This window comes from Xyrauchen texanus, chromosome 12 (assembly GCF_025860055.1).
Source record: "Xyrauchen texanus isolate HMW12.3.18 chromosome 12, RBS_HiC_50CHRs, whole genome shotgun sequence".
Taxonomy (NCBI): Eukaryota; Metazoa; Chordata; class Actinopteri; order Cypriniformes; family Catostomidae; genus Xyrauchen; species Xyrauchen texanus.
Window position 1 is genome coordinate 3,703,140 of NC_068287.1, and position 20,089 is coordinate 3,723,228.

The 20,089-nt window shown below is 40.6% G+C and overlaps 1 protein-coding gene across 2 annotated transcripts in view; it reads left to right on the forward strand.

Annotated features, from left to right (window-relative positions):
- Positions 1-20,089, forward strand: part of prkcab (protein kinase C, alpha, b) — a 247,828-nt gene that overhangs the window by 78,147 nt on the left and 149,592 nt on the right. For both annotated transcript variants that reach the window (XM_052139685.1, XM_052139686.1), the window contains exon 3: positions 2,256-2,338. In XM_052139685.1, coding sequence (XP_051995645.1) covers positions 2,256-2,338 — 83 coding nt within the window. The remainder of the gene's footprint in view (positions 1-2,255; positions 2,339-20,089) is intronic.

Below are 20,089 nucleotides of genomic sequence, written 5' to 3' on the forward strand. Positions count from 1 at the left end.
ATTACATTTTATGTTAAAAGTTAGTTAGGAGACCATTCTATTAGATTGAAAAGTTTATTACACTAACATTCACTGCAATACAATTGTTTTACAGCATTGCATTTTTATTATTTTTTTTTATTTTTAATATTTTGATACCCACAAAATATAAAGTTATTTATACTCATATACAGTAGTCATGTTTACAATTTTTTTCTTCAAATATTTCAATGCATAAAAATCTGTATCTGATCTCATAATCTCCTTAAAAACACACCTAAATTTATTATATTAATATATATATATATATATATATATATATATATATATATATATATATATATATATATATATATATATATATTTTTTTTTTTTTAATCTAATTTTCTTATTTAGATTCTGAGGTCCATAATATGCAAGAAAACTGAATCAAAGGTTGTTTTTTTGTTTTTTGTTTGTTTTTAACCCTCGTGCGCTGTTCATTTGTGAGTCACACTTGTGGTGTTCGAACATGTACATGTAATATTTTACCTTTTTTTAACTCTAATTTTACTAAAGTAAAAACACTTAAGTTGTGCAGTTTTGGGGGTGTTGTATGTTTTTTAGACCTTATTTAGCTCTAAATTACTAAAATAAACCATTCATTTAAAAAAAAAAAAATGCTAATTGTATGTTATCTTAATTTCAAGAAAGATCTTCATTGCAGTCAATTGAAAACGTGTCAAGACATCACAATTTGTCATGCATCTGCTGGAATAAATCAAAACAATAACATGAAATAACAACTATGTCCAGTAGATGGCTCCAGTGCTCTATGTATTGACTGATCTCAATAAGCTCATGTTTTAACAAAGTTTGTTTCTAGATATTATCACAGTTATGCATTGTGTGTATATATATATATGCTGTCAAACTTGACCATACTGCCGTAATCAAATCTGCTTGCATTACAAAGAAAGGACAGAGTAATTATTTTGTTACCTTTGTATCATTTATTTCAAACATCAAATTTCCACCATAAACTTTGTCACACAGGTGTCAGACTCAGACCTGTGTGGTATATATAGACAGGTTTAATTGTGAGGGCCAAATGTCCTCATAAAAAAAAAAAAAGCTCTTAAATGGGTCAGATAATGTTGTTCTTCAAGTCTAGTGATGTGCACATGTCCGTGTGATGGTAAGGTTTAGGCTTAGGGGTAGAGTTTGAAACTAGAAAATATCATTAACCTGATATGAAATCAATGGAAGTTAATGAGAGATCACTAATATAAACAAACAAACAAACAAACAAACCTGTGTGTGTGTGTGTGTGTGTGTGTGTGTGTGTGTGTGTGTGTGTGTGTGTGTGTGTGTGTGTTTTCTGATTGTGGATGTTTTATAGTCTCCTCCCTTCGTTTATGTGTGGTTGTGTTATGCATTGTGTCAGTTGTGTTTTTTTTAAATGAAATAAATAAAAATCTGTATTTTAATATTTATCACCACAAGTGTTGTTTTTATCTACGACCACATCAAATCAAGACCAGATGTTTTGTGTGTGTTTAGATCACCAAGTCTTTTACCACTCAGATAGAAGATGCCATTTTTCAAATGGTCAAAATTGTTCAAAAATTTGTCAAAAATGACCCGAACACTACAAGAGGAATTATTTCATAATGCATGAAATGACGGTTAGGAGCAGCAATAATCATAATTCAGCTATGATGTGATAATGTATCAGGATGTATTGAATCATGACATATGTATTGTGATGTGTATCGGATCATGTGGTAATTGGCGATACCAGACATATTTTGAAATGATGCACAAGTACAATGTAATAGAGCTGTTCATGCCAATGTGTAGGTGATCCCTAAAGGAATATTGGCCTTGGGTTCCCTCTGGAATTTACTACGGAGTTTTTATAATGGAGTTTTGTGGTAAATATTACTTGAAGATTCTTGGATGTTGTTCTATATCATAAATTACTCACAGACATACTTTTAAAATTTTTGCACAATTTGACAAAATATTCTGCTCATAAATGATTTTTTTAATTTATTTTATATATATATGTATATATATATATATATATATATATAAAAAATCAACCCCTGGGACATAAAAGTCTCCCAAGTTGAAGAAACACCCAAAAGTGAAAGGATGCACTGGAGTATATACTCCATATATACAGAGTAATTCTTTGAAATCTTTTAACCTAACATGTAGTGCTTTTTCAATATGTCATATTAGTTGAATGCATTCAGCTCATCTGATATAGTTTGTCCTCTCTTTCACAGTGTGCTGTTTTGTTGTCCACAAAAGGTGCCATGAGTTTGTTACCTTCTCCTGTCCTGGGGCTGACAAGGGCCCAGACACAGATGTGAGTAAACACTTGTATTATTTCTCTCTCTCTCTGTCTCTCTCTCTCTCTCACACACACACACACACACACACACACACGCATGCACACACACAGACACACACACATGCTTGCTCACACTGCTGTCAGCATGTCCTGTGTTAAACAGCTGTGTTTAAACAGATTCATGTGCATTCAGGTTCATAGCACATCAGTGATGGTGCTGTTGCTTTAAATCTGTCATGTTGAACACTGCTTGAATGAGAGTAGAAACTGTAGTCCTCTGTGTAATTATTTTGCTCCTGTTGAAGTGAGGGTGGTACTCGACTCAGCTGGTTTAGGTTTAGCACCACGGGCCAGTAGAGGTAAAATATAACATTTTGACCCTGTGTGTGTCCCGAGAGTGCTGCTCATGTTCAGCCACCCACACAACCCAAACAAGTCCAGTTCTCGTTTTACTTCACTGGCCTCACACTAGTCCAGAAACTACATTAATAACCTGTGTGTTCTGTTTTTTTACTGGGTGCAAATTGTTGCTAAGTTTCAGGTAAGGCCTGAATTTGAGTTTGTATGTTCACCGTGACAAGTGTTCACTGGATCAAACTGTGTCCCTCCGACGCTCAGTCCGTGACACTCCAAGCTGGTGATCCGAGTCATGTAAATTGAAGACAGTCAATAGATTGCAGCTCTCGCTGGATCCACTCGAGAGTGGTAGAGCAACTTCAAAGTAAAAGCACTTTTCGTGCGTTATAATGTAACTATATTAAAAAGTTTGTGGACCAACTTTAGGTTGGCTTGAAAAAGCCTAGTCTGAACGTTTAGATAGCAATTGATTGGCTCGCCTGTCCAGTAGGTCCATCTCTGATCTTAAAAGCTCTAGGAGTTCGAGTTCGAATTTTTGTCTCAAAATAATAATAAGTTTAAATATTAGCTTTTTCAAGCCAACCTAATAGTTTGATTCCGTCTTTTTTGTGAGAAAAAGCGATTGCTGTGCGCACGTACGGTCTGCGGTTTCTGGTCTACTTTGTGCACTGTTGTTATTTACTTCTTCCTAATACAGTATATTAACAATTTCTTTATGTGCAAAACAATTACTAAAATGTAATTTACTATTATATTCAATCGTGTCATATATCGGCCTATTGACCACCATGCTCATCGGTCATTAAAAAACCCTTAGTGGTCGACCTCTAATATATATATATATATATATATATATACACTGATCAGCCACAACATTAAAACCACCTGCCTAATATCATGTTTGTCCCCCATTATGCCGCCAAAACTGCTCTGACCCTTTGACGCATGGACTCCAAAAGACCTCTGAAGGTGTCCTGTGATATCTGGCACCAAGACGTTAGCAGCAGATCCTTCAAGTCCTGTAAGTTGTGGGGTGGGTCTACATGGATCAGACTTATATGTCCAGCACATCCCATAGATGCTCAGTCGTATTGAGATCTGGGGAATTTGGAGGATAAGTCAACCACCTCTTTGTCATGTTCCTCAAACCATTCCTGAAAATGTTTTGCAGTGTGGCAGGGTGCATTATCCTGATAAAAGAGGCCACTGCCTTCAGGGAATGCCATTGCCATGAAGGGGTATACGTGGTCTGCAACTATCTTTAGGTGGTGGTACGTGTCAATGTAACATCCACATGAATGCCTGGACCCAAGGTTTCCCAGAGCATCACACTGCCTCTGCCGACCTGCCATTTTCCTATAGTGCATCCTGCTGCCATCTCTTCCCCAGGTATACAACGCACATGCACCCGGCCGTCCACATGATCTAAAAGAAAACATGATTCATCAGACCAGGTCACCTTCTTCCACTGCTCCATGGTCCAGTTCTGATGCTCACATGCCTATTGTAGGCCCTTTCGGCGGTGGACACACTGTGATGCCCTGTGTGTTCTGACACCTTTCTATCATAGCCAAAATGACCTTTTTCAAGTTTTTTTGTGCTACAGTAGCTCTTCTGTGGGATCGGACTAGATGGGCTAACCCTCGGTCCCCATGCACATCAGTGAGCCTTGGGCACCCATGACCCTGTTGCCGTTTCACCAGTTGTCCTTCCTTGGACCACTTTTGGTTGGTACTGACCACTGCATGCCCTAACCCAGTCGTCAAGCCATCACAATCTGACCCTTGTTATAGTCGCTCAGATCCTTATGCTTGCCCATTTTTCCTGCTTCCAACACATGAAATTCAAGAACTGACAGTTCACATGCTACCTAATATATCCCACCCCTTGACAGGTATCACTGTAATGAGATAATAAATGTTATTCACTTCACCTGTCAGTGGTTTAATATTGTGGCTGATCAAGCTACCTTGCTTCATAATTTCAACGATCTTCTCTTTATACTAAAAGTCATTTATACAGGATAAATGTAAGCAGATATGCTGGTTTCTTAATTGTAGTACAACATATGACATACAAAACATACAATAGTGCAACAGTAAAGTGTCTGGTATAGTTGGGTAGTATGTAGCTCTTTGTGTGTATCGGTATGCTATGTTAGCTTATGAGTAGTTTTAGTTTAATCTCAATGTTTGTAGTAAAACAATCATAACTGTGTAATTTTATTTATGCTACCTCATCTGTCAACATGATGCCAGTGAATCACGTTCAATCTCTTTGTATGTTACGTCATTGTTTTGGCCGATGCATGCTCTCGTCCCTATGGAGTGTGTGCACGAGCATCAGGTGGCTGGCTGCAGTTCACTTAACAGCCACAGGTGTCACTAATAACAGTTGTTCTCAATTGCTTAAACACTATAACCAGGTTTTTTAACAAAAATTTCAAACCCATAATGGCATTTATCAAAAAGCATAAAAATGTTTTGAAACATGAGTCACATTTGTTGTCACTGCATAACTCTACACACAAATCCCTTCATTTCTCATTGCCTACACCATATGGTAATTTAGAAAGCACTAGCATTATATTGTTCACTCAAGTCAGCTTGAGCATAATTACCACACAATTATCCAGGTGGAAACACTAAGAGTCAAAATTGATCACACACCAATCAGAACCTTATATAAAAGGGCCAGAGTCAGCGTGAAGGAAGAGGTCGAGGACACCAGAGAGGAGGAGGAGGAAGATCAGTAGGGAGTGGAGGAAGAGGTGAAGGAAGAGGAAGAGTAGGAGGTGGAGGAGGAGTATGGAGAGGAGGAAGAGGTGGAGGAACTTAATTGGCCATCGGGCTATTGTGAATGTCCCTGGCCAGCGAGGAGGGAACGTCACTATGTGCACGGCAATCAGCCAACAAGGGGTACTCCCCCGCCATGCCATTCTTGGACCCTATAACCCTACGCTCCTCCTTGGTTTCCTTGATGGTCTAAGATAGCGTGTGTTCCAGCTTGACCAGAGGGAGCCAGCGCAACCAGAGCAGCCTCACTACATTGTTGTTTGGGATAATGTCAGCTTCCATCGTGCTGCTCTGGTTCGTGACTGGTTTTCCAATAACCAGAGGTTTTCCAACATCTTTCTGCCTGCATACTCTCCCTTTATAAACTCGATAGAGGAGATTTTTCAGCTTGGCAGGGGAAAGTGTAAGACTGTGAACCCCACATCCATGTTCACCTCCTCCAGGCCATGGAAGAAGCCTGCCTAGACATTTCAGTTAATGCGTGACAGGGGTGGATTTTCCCCCCGCTGCCTGGCTAGGGCCAATATAGCCTGTGATGTTGACGAGATTCTCTGGCCTGTCCCAGACCAAAGACGGGATGCTGGGGCAGAATCATTTTTTGTTGTTGTTTGGTGTATTGTATGTACAGTACATTAAGGAATAAAAAATGTGCAAATGTATATACATTTGTTGTCTCTTTTGTTGTGTTCATCATGTGAAAAGATTTTGTAGTATTGTTTTGAATTTATCTCACCAGTGTGTAAGACTATGTTGTAGTGTGTGTGTGTGTTTTTTAGGGCTTGTGTGTCATATCTGAGGGCAAAGTTTGGTTTTTCAGCAAGATTGAATGGTTTTGAGAGGAGAGCTTCATTTTGACCTGAAAATAGGAAGTTTGGGGAATTGGGTGAGAAGTTATGGATTTGTGTTTAGAGTTTAGAGAGGAGGCATAATTTCAAGAAACATATAAAATATTTAAAAAATATATATATATATACATACACACACTGTATATTAAGCAATATCACACGAGCAAGAGTGCGATATGGCCCTACATCAGCACTGCTGTGATTCGGCCATATGTAATCACGATAAGCACTATTGTGAGTGTGATATTGCTTATATACAACAGTTCAATGAACAAGTACATTTAAAATAAATTAGGACAAACTGAGTATTGTCATAAAAACGCATTTGTGCTTGGAACTACTTTCTTACGTGGCGGATCAGAATCTGCCGTTGCTGGTTCAAAACAAATGATGCGTCCAAGAGTTCGTTAGTAAATCATTAGTATCATGGCTTGTGCTGTTCTGAGCACGTTATTGGATTAACAAGGATGGATATGTGTGTGTTTGTGTGTGTGTGTGTGTGAGAGAGAGAGATGGAGAGAGATGGAGTGTGTGCAATCACCTGTTGCCACACTGAAGCAGAGATGGTGTCAGCTTTCTGATGATCAGCTTTCTCAGTGGAAAAATAGCATCCTAGCAGGGGTATTTCTCCCTTTTTCACATTAGCACATTAGTCGATCACTATAGAAACCACAATGTCCTCCGCCATTTTACACGCATTGTGTAATTAATCATTTAGTTGTGTCTCTCAGCTGTGATGAGCCGTAATGCTGAAGTTGTTAATTTAAAGCCCTTTTAAGCTATTTCCTAGCTTTAGTAGTGTAGTAGTAATACATGCGATCACAAAGAGCTGTTTTATGTTAACACTGACTGACACGTATTCACTTCACGTCACCTAACTGGCTCATATTACACACAAAAATTATCTTTTGCCATCACCTGCTGGCCAACATATGTTAAAACAAAAATACATGTAAGAGACATTATACAGTAACTCTTAACACATCTGCGCTACTCTTACACTTTAGTTTAGATTAGCACAAACACAAGAGGAGTGATACACACAGTGAAGCGTCAGTGTGCTGATGGTGTGAGACCATCAGAGCTCATGGAACGTCTCTCATCCAATCAGATTCGAGGACCGGAACTAACAGTTGTATATATATTTATATATCTCATAATATACTATATATATACGTATATATAGTATATTATGAACTAATGACTTAAATATTGGTCTGTTCATCATCTTATTGTTTCAGAAGACTTATAATATATCACATGATTTCACTTTCCTTGAACATAAACATGTCCTTTTGCATTCAACAGAAGAAAGAGATATAGAAGTTGAATATAAATAATTTTTTCCTTTAAACAAACTTTTAATCTTTGAAGAGATTTCTCAGTCATTTCTTCCCCATTGTTTTTTCATTGTTAAAGAGGTTGGGATCTCTCTGTTTGAAATGTTGTGTGTCTCTGTGTCTCTCTCTGTGTGTGTGTGTGTGTGTGTGTGTGTGTGTGTGTGTGTGTGTGTGTGTGTGTGTGTGTGTGTGTGTGTGTGTGTGTGAGCGTGTATTTATCACTTTGTGGGGACCAAATGTCCCCATAAGGATAGTAAAACCCGAAATTTTTGACCTTGTGGGGACATTTTGTCGGTCCCCATGAGGAAAACAGCTTATAAATCATACTAAATTATGTTTTTTTGAAAATGTAAAAATGCAGAAAGTTTTCTGTGAGGGTTAGGTTTAGGGGTAGGGTTAGGTTTAGGGGATAGAATATAAAGTTTGTACAGTATAAAAACCATTATGTCTATGGAAAGTCCCCATAAAACATGGAAACACAACATGTGTGTGTGTGTGTGTGTGTGTGTGTGTGTGTGTGTGTGTGTGTGAAAGGGTCAGGTCTGCTGATCTCATAATCTCATTTCCTCCTGGCATATGTGTGTTCAGACTCCGTCACGACCCTGCAGCTGTATTCATGTTTCTCTGCCATCAGGAGCTTTCATGTGAACACTGCTCATTTCACATTGCTCCTCTCTGCTGCCCTCTCGCCTGAACTCACTTTAACTGCTGGTTCAACCCTCAAGACACACAGAGACAACATCTGCACTGTCAGTGTGTGTGATTTCATTTGTTTCAGCCTCAGATACACTCAAAGATTAGAAATTGCATGCTTTTAACACTATGCACTTAAAAACATGATTTAAATGTGATTGTGATAAACTCACTATTTTTGTCAGTTTCGGCTTTCCGTAGTTCGACACACATTGTGAACAATTGACAGTGTAATAGTCTATTTTTTATTTGTCGTATGTTTTATGCTAGTTTAGAAGAAGCTGTAAATTGGCTAAAATAGGTGCTCATGGTAATTTTTCTTAAGAGATTTGCAAATGTCTTGGCTTGTGACTTTAAGGGGCAGCTGTGGTGGTAGAGCGTGTTGTCCACTTATCGCAGGGTTGGCGGTTCGATTCCCGGCCCACATGACTTCACATGCCGAAGTGTCCTTGGACAGGACACTGAACCCCAAGTTGCTCCCAATGGCAGGCTAGTGCCTTGCATGGCAGCTCTGCTATCATTGGTGTATGAGTGTGTGTGTGTGAATGGGACACAGTGTAAAGCGCTTTTTTGCAAGTTTGCAAATTCCTGGAGCACATCTGAATTACTCAATGATATTTATCTAGATATTTGGTACTTACTGTATTTGGATGGACCAACTCTGCACAGTTTCCAATAAAGGCATTTTGACCATTCAAAATATGTGCAAAACTTATATATGTCTTAATATTAAAATACAGTATATTCAAATTTAGTATCAATTTGATACCCAATCTGTTACGAATGAGGCAGCGAGGAGAGAGGATCTAAATGCAGGATTTCTTTATTAAATGAACAAACAAATAAACAAAGGAAAAACCCTCAATGGGGAAATAAACATAAACAGAGAACTAGGGCAAGGAACACAGACCAGGCTTGAACTACATTCAACGACAGACAAGGAGAGAACAAGAAGCAGGGCTTAAATACACAGGGAGTGATGACTAAATGGGACACAGGTGAGAACAATGAACAAAATGGCAGTGAGACACAGGGCAGACAACAGAGGAACGTGACACAATCACTGGTACTTTTGACATTACTACAAGATGATAAAAACATCTGGCGCTTGTGGCAGCGGGGGCGTGATCAAGCGCCCGTCCGGGAGAGGAAAGCAGTAAGGGCGCTTACACCTGAGCTAAATTATGCCTAACACCTGTCTCTAATTCCACTGGAGGCTCGGAGTCCGCTTTTATGCCGCTCTCCTCGTGCTCACTGGAATTAGAGACAGGTGTTAAGCATAATTTAGCTCAGGTGTAAGCGCCCTTACCGCTTTCCTCTCCCGGACGGGCGCTTGACCACGCCCCCGCTGCCACAGCGCTTTACAGAAAACATTGGGGCCTTTAGCCCCAGAAGCCCACCCCTAGTGCCGACCATGTGAACTACTCAGGTGAAGACGCCAGTTTCAAGTCATTGAAGGATCTGTCTAAACAACACTTGCGTTTGTCTGCCACCAATGCATTGCAAGAGATTTGATGAATATAAGCTGTTCTCCTGTGGTATGTTTTTGGTGACGAGCAGCTGTGAGAATGCATTATAGTATAATAAGTGCAGAGCATGAGAAGACACAACAGTTCAACAAAATCAACAGTTGTTCATTTCTTCAGTTTATTCAGGTTGGCGTTCATTTCAACAGCCAACCAAACAAGAAGCATGAGTCGATGCTAGGATGTTCTGGGCTGTTGCTACACTCAAAAAATAGCTCTTTGGCTGAACTTGATTCAGTTGTAGACAGTGGTCCCAAGTGTTTAAAATGAGTTATCTTAATGCAAAATTACTATGTAATCTCAACACAATCACTTTGTGTAGAAGGAACTTAGTTGAATTGGGAAAACCCAACAAAATTAGTTGTGTCAGTGTAACTTAAATAATTTATTTATGTACTAATTAGTGTAAGTGAATGGTAGGATTCTTAATACATGCTAATTGGAAGCACTACAGAGTGTAGTTTGGTAACTATGCTATGATAAGCACAGAATTTGCTCAACAAAGTTATCAATCAATTTAATGTGCGACATTCACCTGTCCTCATCGTTAGCTGAAGCTCCACTCTTCACCATAATGATAACCCCCAAAACTCCAACATGACAGAAACTCTTTTGAATCTTAAAGTAAAACATTAACACAGCAAAAAGTAGTAGGGATGCACCGATGTATCGGCCAAACTTCTCGCCTTGTTGACTAACTTTGGCCTATCAGCAAATACGATGTCATTCACCGATGCAGTGGCCGATGTTTATCTGTTTATAGGTCTTGGTTATTTGCAGTTAACTTGGACAACAGTTGCCTACCCAGCTGCTTTTTCAGAGAAGATCCAACAAGTGGTACTATAATAACAACCATAGCCACTGGCTGGACACAACTCTGGCATGACGTAAGAGGGCAACGGATGCCGTTCGCATGTGTGATTTCCCAAACTATGCCCTCCTTTTGCCCTTTTGCCAATGATCAGACAAACAGGAGGTGCTGCTCCAAATCCACGCCAATATTCAGAAGACTGCTAATATATAGCTATTTTAAAAGCAGCACAGAGCGACAGTGTTTTCATATTGAACTGCTATCCAATAGGAGCATTTTAACATTGAAAAAAGTACAAACTTCAGCTCCTAACTGAATTTAAGTATGCAGTTGTAATTTATGCCATTTGCTAAAAGATTGAATTGCCTTTTTTATTTTTGATTATTTGTAAAAATCCTCTTGAAATGAAACTCATTCGTATGAGGTGGTCTTCAAACAGAGCTACAGACGTTTTTTTTTTGTGTTTTCAGGCTCAATGCTGTGCGTCACAGCCACATCGATATTTCTCCATCTGACATTTAATGTTTTTCATAAGCAGCTTTGATTTTTACATGAGGACTAAATTGGAACAAATGATCTGTCAGATCCCCAGTGATTCTCAGTGTTTTCTCTCGAGATATTGATGTGTTCACTACTGGACTCACTGTGACTGTAGATGCAGCATATTTCAAGTCATTATTAAGAGCTTTTTATTTTGAGCTCTTTAAAGCACATTCTCTTGCGTCGTTGTTTGCCATCAAATTCTTTTAAAGGCTGCTGAAATTAAATATATATATATATATATTGGTATCATATGATAATTGATTATTTTGTCCTGCTATGTTTATCTGAAGCACCTGCTGTTAGTGTAAATTGTAAATGTAAATTAGGTAGCATATGTTAGAGAAGCTATTGAAACTGTTGTTAGGCTACAATCTGTTCATAATGTAAAGTAGCAAACTACAGTCAAACTATTCCTTTCGAAAAAGTAGTGAGCTACACTACAATCTACTACCAAATAAGAGGCTTACTTCATTGAAGCCTATAAACAATGAGGATCTAAATTAATGGTTACTACAAATAAAGAATAGCAAATATTTGTATGTAAATATTACTTTCCAGAAGTAAAATAAGGGTTACAGCATTCACAAATGAATTTTGGTGTGTATTTTGTGAACACTAGTGTGTACTGATATGTAAGAGTTGGCTTTGCGGCAAATATTGAATGTGCATGAGGTGTTGTATAGGGAGGAAATTGTGGGCAATGCTATATTTACTAGTAGCCTCAGGTCACTGTACGCGGTAGCGATCCAGAGCATGTGCTGCTCCACCGGTTACCCGAGTGACGGCCCACCTAACCTGTCCCCAGCTGGAACACCTAAGCCCCCACCCCGCACATCGCCTCCCTGCAGCAACCCACATCCACAAGACAAGGACCATGAGTAAATTTGAAGGCAGTGGTTCAGTCTGCTTAAGGTGACATTTAGTCTAAACATGCCCACGCAGTGTATGTTAGGGAGAGAGAGATTTATAATAGATTTTTGATGGCAAGTTGTGTATTAAAATATTTTAAATGTTTTGGGGGGATATACACTGATGAGCCAAAACATTATGACCACTCACAGGTGAAGCGAATAACATTGATCATCTCCTAACAAGGCCACATGTCAAGGTCTGGGTAGATTTGATGGTAAGTGAACAATAAGTTTTTGTAGTCAACATGTTGAATGCAGGAGAAATGAGCAGGAATAAAGACCTGAGCGACTTTGACAAGAGCCAAATTATTACGACCAGATGACTGGGTCATAGCATCTCTGAATTAAAAAGACTTGTGGGGTGCTCCCGCTCAGCAGCTGATTACATACTGACAGTGGTCCGAGGAGGAACAAACCACCGACCGGCGACAGGGTGTTGTGCGCCCAAGGCTCATTGATGCACAAGGGTTATCCCGTCTGTTCATAATCAATAGAAGGTCGACTGTGGCACAAGTCACAGAAAAATGTCATAATGGTGGGTCGGTGCTGTTGTGGTAGCATGCAGAGTACCAACAGCATATTTTAGGCATAAAGGTCATAATGTTTTGGCTCATCGGTGTATTTTATTAAGGATATTGAATGGCTACTGTATACTATGCTTGTTATGATTTCTATGCTGATCAATGCCGCTTATGGAAAAAATGTAATCGCTTATTTTTGCTTATTTTGTGTGATGCAAGACATTGATGTTGAGCTTGATTCAGCAGACCGGGTCACATGTTTATCTTGCGAAATCTGGCAACATTGCAACTGGTATATTACCAACCTTTAGCATACAATACTGTGATTTTATTGTTATTAATAAATTACTTTAATTTAATTCTAGCTAGGCAAGTATATGCCGACACTGATAACGATGCAGATATTTTGCCACTTACATTATTTTGTCAATAGATCACTGTTTTATTTAGGAAATTCGAAATAAATTCTGTTTCATAGTGTGATAATGAATAATGCCATCCAGACCGTTAGAGGGCGCTGCTTGCACACACAGTGCTGACTGAAACACTAAATGCAGACTATATTTAAAAAATGCAGCCCTTTAGAAGCTGCACATTTTGCAATTTCAATCTTAATTCAATCAGTCAGATCAATAAAATCAAATGCTGCTTTCAAAGTGTTTTAGATGGTTTCTAGGGATGTCATAAAATATTGATATATTGATTATTGATCGGTACGTAATTTTATCAATATATTTTTGAGGCATCAATATATAAAAGTTAGCCGACATTTAAATTAGAAGCCCAATTGGTGTTCTTTTTCAATCGGTTGGCCTCTGTTTAACAGTCTATTGTAATAGAGTTGGGAGACCATAAGAGGGCGACATACCATTTACAAAAGCTTGTTGCGGTCATGAACACACACACACACACACACACACACTCACAGGACAAGCGGAAGTGGTGCAGATGGCACTTTTTGTACTTCTTCAAGTATGAACAAAGTGACTTTAATAAGCAGGTTAGTGAAACTGGTGCAACTGCACTACATTTATTATGCAATTTCTCTGTATGTAGCCATGAATAGTACATTCATTGAAGCTGTCAAACCACAAAAAGACATTGTTACTGAAATTACATTGTGTAGCTCTATGAAAGATACTTATACACAATATATCATCCAGTTAAACTTCAGTAAATAATCTTTATCCTTTGATAACGATTTTGGTCAAATTTAATGGAAAACTATGTGAGTTGCACTCTGTGGCACTTCAGAATGTTGACGCTGAGCGTTTGCAGTGTGTGCGTATCTTTGTAGAAAATAAATAATTGTTTTGAATTTTAGAATGCGTCGTGTTGTCCCAAGCCTAATGGTTTCCCTCATGAGGTAGTCTATAGGCAAGTGGCGCTTTCACAACTGGGTTTATTAAGTTTTTTTTTTCACATTAATGTGAGAAAAAGAAATAAAAAAATGAAATATTACTTAAGTGTGCCAAACCTTCTACATAATGTGGTTTTATTATTGCTGGATTGTGCATTTGAATTCAGAGAGTTTTTACAAAGTGTGTTACTAGTGAATTATAAATAACATCAAAAGTAAAATCCGAAGATTGAAGTGAAACCAACTGCTCAGATCTAACCAAAATGAAAAACATTTGTTTTTAGTCCCTTAATGCAAATGAGACTGTGATGTTCAGTCTATTTATTTGCATGCTCAATTGGGATGAACCAAGAAAAAATGATATAAAGAAAACAATAAAAGTAGAACAACAATTAGAATAGATACTAAAAAATACATAGCGGTGTGATTGTTATGAATGGTTGTCCTCAATAATAGTGCAGATGGTTTGTGGGAAGACAGTGTCAGCACTTAAACCAACATGTATGCAGCCTATAACATTAATGATAATGTAAAGGTCAACCTAATAAAAAACCTCTGCTTTTTAATGAATGCTCAGTGTGTTGTGAACACATGTACATGAGAGAATCAGACAAATGTCTGAGGTCTGAAATTCTTCAGCCCTTCCAGCCCATTAATGCTGTTTGTTGTGTGACTGTATGGTTTAGTTTAAGGGTTATCAACCCAATGTGAGCTCTGTGGATCTGCTGCTTCTGTCAGATGGAGGATAGTTACCACTGTGATTCCCTCATAATCAGACACTCCACAAGCTCTCTGAGTGAATAGAACATAAGCGTTTTCTTACAGTCACAGCTCATTGGCATCACTGACACACTCATGACCCCAAATCTACTTACGCCAACACACCAGAATTTTAGTGAATAATCCTGTTTCATTCTGTTCACATACAGCAGGAATGTCAGTGTTAGGGATATTTGACTCTTTCACTGTGTTCAATAGCAGAGCTTCAGTGTGGGCTGCATCATGGTCAACTACACAACGCTTTGGAATATATATTGATATTATTTGGATACAATTCTCAGATTCTTCCCGAACAACTATCTTATTATATTATATTATATTATATTATTATATCTCCACAAATTTCTGCCAATAATTCAACTTGATTGCTTAAACATATAGACTCCTTTTAAACTTTGTTCAGTCATGACGACTCTTTGAAAGATTTGGCATGTTAATGCAGGCATGACATACTGATAGGATATTGGTCTTGGTGGACTTGATCTGATATGCTGCTGCTGCACAATTAGGCATAAATATAATCCCCATGCAGCCGATCTAGACAGGTGAAGCTGGGGAGGAGGAGGGTTTTAGAGAAAACTCTCACAGTCGCTGCAGTATAACATGCCAATTTTAATGTTAGGCAAACTTGAGTATGCAACTTTATTGGCTGCCCGATTACATGTCATTGGACCTACAGTACCAGTTTACACCATGTGAGTCGATTGGCTTGACATATCACATGGAAGCGAGTGGGCAAGTTCAAAGAACCAGCTTGCATCATTCAGAGTTGAATGCCTGAACTTTACATTTTTCTAGATAAAGGACTACTTGCACAACTGCTCTATTCAAACCAACATGCATAGATGTATTCATGGGAAGGCAGATTATTTCAGATTATATCTGAGGACAGCATTTCTCACATCAACAGTACATTGAGTCGATCACGTCAGTTTGCGAGTCACCAGTACACTGAACTGAGAATCGCCTCTTTCGGACATAATACTGAGAACTGCTGATTAGTGAGCAGCTGTTGAGCATGCATGAAGCAAGGACATGAATGAGGGGGAAAAATATTTCAGTTAATAGATTTAAATGAATTTTACTATTGAGTATTGTGCATGCAGATTATATCTGAAGTTGTGATGAGCTGGATCATGGTTTCTGTAAAAAAGGGTGAGTTGATTTAAAATTAGTTTAATCGCTTTATATGCTTTAGACAAATGTAGAACATCAACGTTTGTATATCAGTGTCAGTATTGGGTGCTTTAGGTGCAACGCTTTAATGTAGGATGTGTTGTAAGATCACTAAATGATACTCTGATGACAATAAACACACTTATTATTCACTAAATAAACTTAATTCAATAAAATGTAATAATCAGCAATATGTGCTTACATATGGCTTTATTGTATGTGTTTGTGCATGTATTCTACAACGCCGGTGTATTAGCATTATGCATTATTAGCATTAGTGACGTCATTACGCAATGACATAAATTAACAGGTGAATAATTTTTTGGAGCCGGTTCATTGGAATGAACCATCCGAAAGAACCGGCTCACGGAAAATAATAAATAATGGGACTTCCCATCACTACTGCTTTGGCCTGTTGAAGCCGGTTAAAGCACCCAACATCACAGTGTATAGTATTATGTTTGTGTATTCAGAAGATGATTGCTTGTGAAACCTTCACAATAGTATTCATGCTTTGCAAAGGGACTGTTATTGATAGATGGGGCAGTTAAAATTGGACTATTGGACAAAAAAACCAGTTGATATACGTAAGTAACCAATTTTATTCATGAATATTTCACATGTCATGACTGTTTGATAGTTCAAATCGCTTAAAAAAACGTACTAAACAAAGTTTTATTAAAATGTAAAACTGCAGAAGGTTTTCTGTGAGGATTAGGTTTAGGGGTAGTTATAGAATTCAGTTCATACAGTATCAAATCATTATGTCCTCATAATGATAGCTGCACCAACATGTTACCAATGTAAATGATGAGTTTACCCAAAATGAACATAAATATCTAAGTGTGTCAAAATAATTGTTCAGTGAGTAATAATACTGAATAATAAGTAATACACATTGACTTTATCTCCGCTTCCTTAGCACATGGAGAGTACCGCGTTCCATGGAGAAATGCCCTTATGCAGCTTCAGTGAGAAAATAATTTGTGTTCAAGAAACAGACTGTTCCAGCTGACTGTTTCTGTATTCATTTTCATTTATCGTCAAGTCTAGTGTGGACAGGCAGATTGCTTGTCGCTGGAATCTTATCGCCAGGTGGCATAGTGGGCTAAAGCGCATAACTGTTAATCAGAAGGTCTCAGGTTCGATCCCCACAGCCACCACCATTGTGTCCTTGAGCAAGGCACTTAACTCCAGGTTGCTCTGGGGGGATTGTCCCTGTAATAAATGCACTGTAAGTTGCTTTGGAAAAAAGCGTCTGCTAAATGCATAAATGTAAATGTAAATGTTATTGCGTCACATTGCGTCTGATTATTTAGCCCCAAGACGGCAAACTTGTTTTAAAATGGTTTGCGGAATTTGGTACATCAAATATAGCAAAGGTAAAAGAGCCAATTCCCTTTTAGATACAGACATGGTCAGTCAACTCGAGAAAGGGCATGTGAATTAGCTGAACCAGCCTGACAAATAGCATTTTTTAGTGGGATCTGAGCTAAAGAAGCACAATGCATGAGACCATTGTTGTCAAATTGACCTGCTGATTTGAAATTTATTATTTGATTGTAATCTTGACCAACCATTTTGGAGATTTTGGTGTTTCCCCATTCATGCAGATAGGAGCTGTTCATTCATGCCACATGTTTACATTGAAAATAGCTGCCAGGAGTATTTCCAAGATGGCCGCTGAGTGAACTGAGTTGACTTGAAGGAAACTTGGGTAATACTCCGTTAACTTACTGTGGCAGCGGGGGCGTGGTCAAGCGCCCGTCTGGGAGAGAAAAGCGGTAAGGGCGCTTACACCTGAGCTAAAATTAAGCCTAACACCTGTGTCTAATTGCAGTAGCGTGAGGAGAGCGGATAAAAGCCAGCAGCCACAGAGCATCGAGAGAGAGCCCGACAACAAGGCCAAGAATACCTGTCTGTCATAGACATATTTGTATATACACAAATTAAGTGAAATAAAGCTTACCCCTTAAGCTGACGCCTGTTTCCGTCCCTTCCTTGGTCCGTTTCACACTGGTGCCGAAACACGGGAATAGAAGGAACACCTTTTTTCCAAGTTATGGAACAGAGTCGCCCCATAGAGTCCTCCCAGCTGGCGGAAGTCCTCCAGTCCCTCGCTACTCTCCATCAAGGCCACCAACAATCCCTGCTTGAGCTCCGGCAGGATCAAGATCAACGTTTTTTCGAGATCATGCGGGCTCAGGCAGAGGACCGACTCGCTATCCGGAGCCTCCTCAGCCAGGAGACTGTGTCGGCCCCAGCCGCGACCCCGGACACCCACGCTACGCTACCCCCGCCCACGTTACAGAAGATGGGGGCAGCAGATGATCCTGAGGCCTTCCTTGACTTGTTCAAGCGGACGGCAAAAATCTGGGGCTGGCCGCCCGAACAGTGGGCAGCCCGCCTAATTCCTCTCCTGTCCGGGGAAGCCCAACTCGCGGCACAACAACTGCCGGCGACAAACCTCCTGGCTTACTCTGACCTGAAGAGGGCCATTCTGCAACGGGTCAGTCGGAGCCCGGAAGAGAATCGCCAGCTCTTCCGGAGCATGAAGCTAGAGAAGTCCGATCGCCCATTCGCGGTGGCTGCTCGCGGGGGACCGCGACGTCGAGGGAGTCATCAATCAGGTGGTGCTGGAGCAATTCGCGCAACGGCTGCCCAGGAGAATGGTGGAGTGGGTCCAGTGCCACCGCCTGGCGTCGCTGGAGGCAGCTGTCCAGCTTGTGGAGGACCACTTGGCGGCGATACCGAGGGCAGATGAGCCCTCCTCCTCTCTCTCCCCTTCCCCTGTGTCTTCCCCTGTTTTTTCCCCTCCCCTCTTCCCTCTCGCTCTGCTCTCTCCCCAGGGTCCGCTCCTGCCCCACGCAGGCTTGGAGGATTCGTGAGACCAACTTCCCGGCCGTGGGAGAGCCCGCCTACCCCTTACCCGTCCTTCAGCCGCTCTCCTCCTCAGGTGGGGGCGCCCGCCAGCACAGGTGCGGCCGTGGTGCCTGGGCCGGTCTGCTAGAGGTGCGGAGACCCGGACCACTTCCGGGATCAGTGTCCGCTGATGGAAGTAGGGACGGTGGTGCGGGTCTCCAATGTCCCGCAGGCTGCCCCCGATCGGGCTGGAGCGTACCGTATTCTGGTAAGGATTCAGGGGGGTACATACCAAGCTTTGTTGGATACTGGCTGTAACCAGACCACCAGGCGGAGCCGGGGCCGTCCTCGGCTGCTCCGAATGACGAGGGAAGGGGCGATGTTGTCGCCCCTCCTCTCAGGGAATTCCTGGAGGGGGACTTCCCCTTGGAGCAGTCGCGGGATGAAACCCTTAAGCACGCTTTTGACCAAGTGAGAGTAGTCGATGGTCAACAACTCCGGCCGGGTGTCGCCGTTTCATATCCATATTTTTCGCTTATTAAAGATCGGTTGTACAGAGTGACGCAGGACGCTCAAACAAAGGAGGAGGTGACACAATTGTTGATTCCACGGAGCCGCCGGGAAATGATTTTCCAGGCGGCTCACTATAATCCTATGGCCGGTCACCTAGGGGAACGAAAAACACTTCTCCGTCTAATAGCCCGTTTCTATTGGCCGGGCATTGGCGGTGACGTCCGCAGGTGGTGTGCGGCGTGCCGTGAATGTCAGCTGGTAAACCCACCGGCCACCCCAAAAGCGCCTTTGCGCCCTCTACCATTGATCGAGGTCCCCTTCGAAAGGATTGGGATGGACCTCGTCGGGCCATTAGAACGGACAGCACGCGGGCATCGCTTCGTGTTAGTCCTACTGGATTACGCGACGCGATATCCAGAAGCAGTGCCTCTGAGCAACATTTCCGCACGTAGTGTTGCAGGGGCACTCTTCAAGGTAATCTCCCGGGTGGGGATTCCGAAAGAAATCCTCACCGATCAAGGCATGACTTTTATGTCACGAACACTCCGCGAACTTTACGAGCTCTTGGGCATTAAATCGATTCGCACTAGCGTTTACCATCCGCAGACTGATGGCCTAGTGGAACGGTTCAATAAAACGCTCAAGAACATGATTCGTAAATTCGTACAAGATGACGCTAGAAATTGGGATAAGTGGCTGGACCCCCTGTTGTTTGCAGAACGAGAGGTCCCAC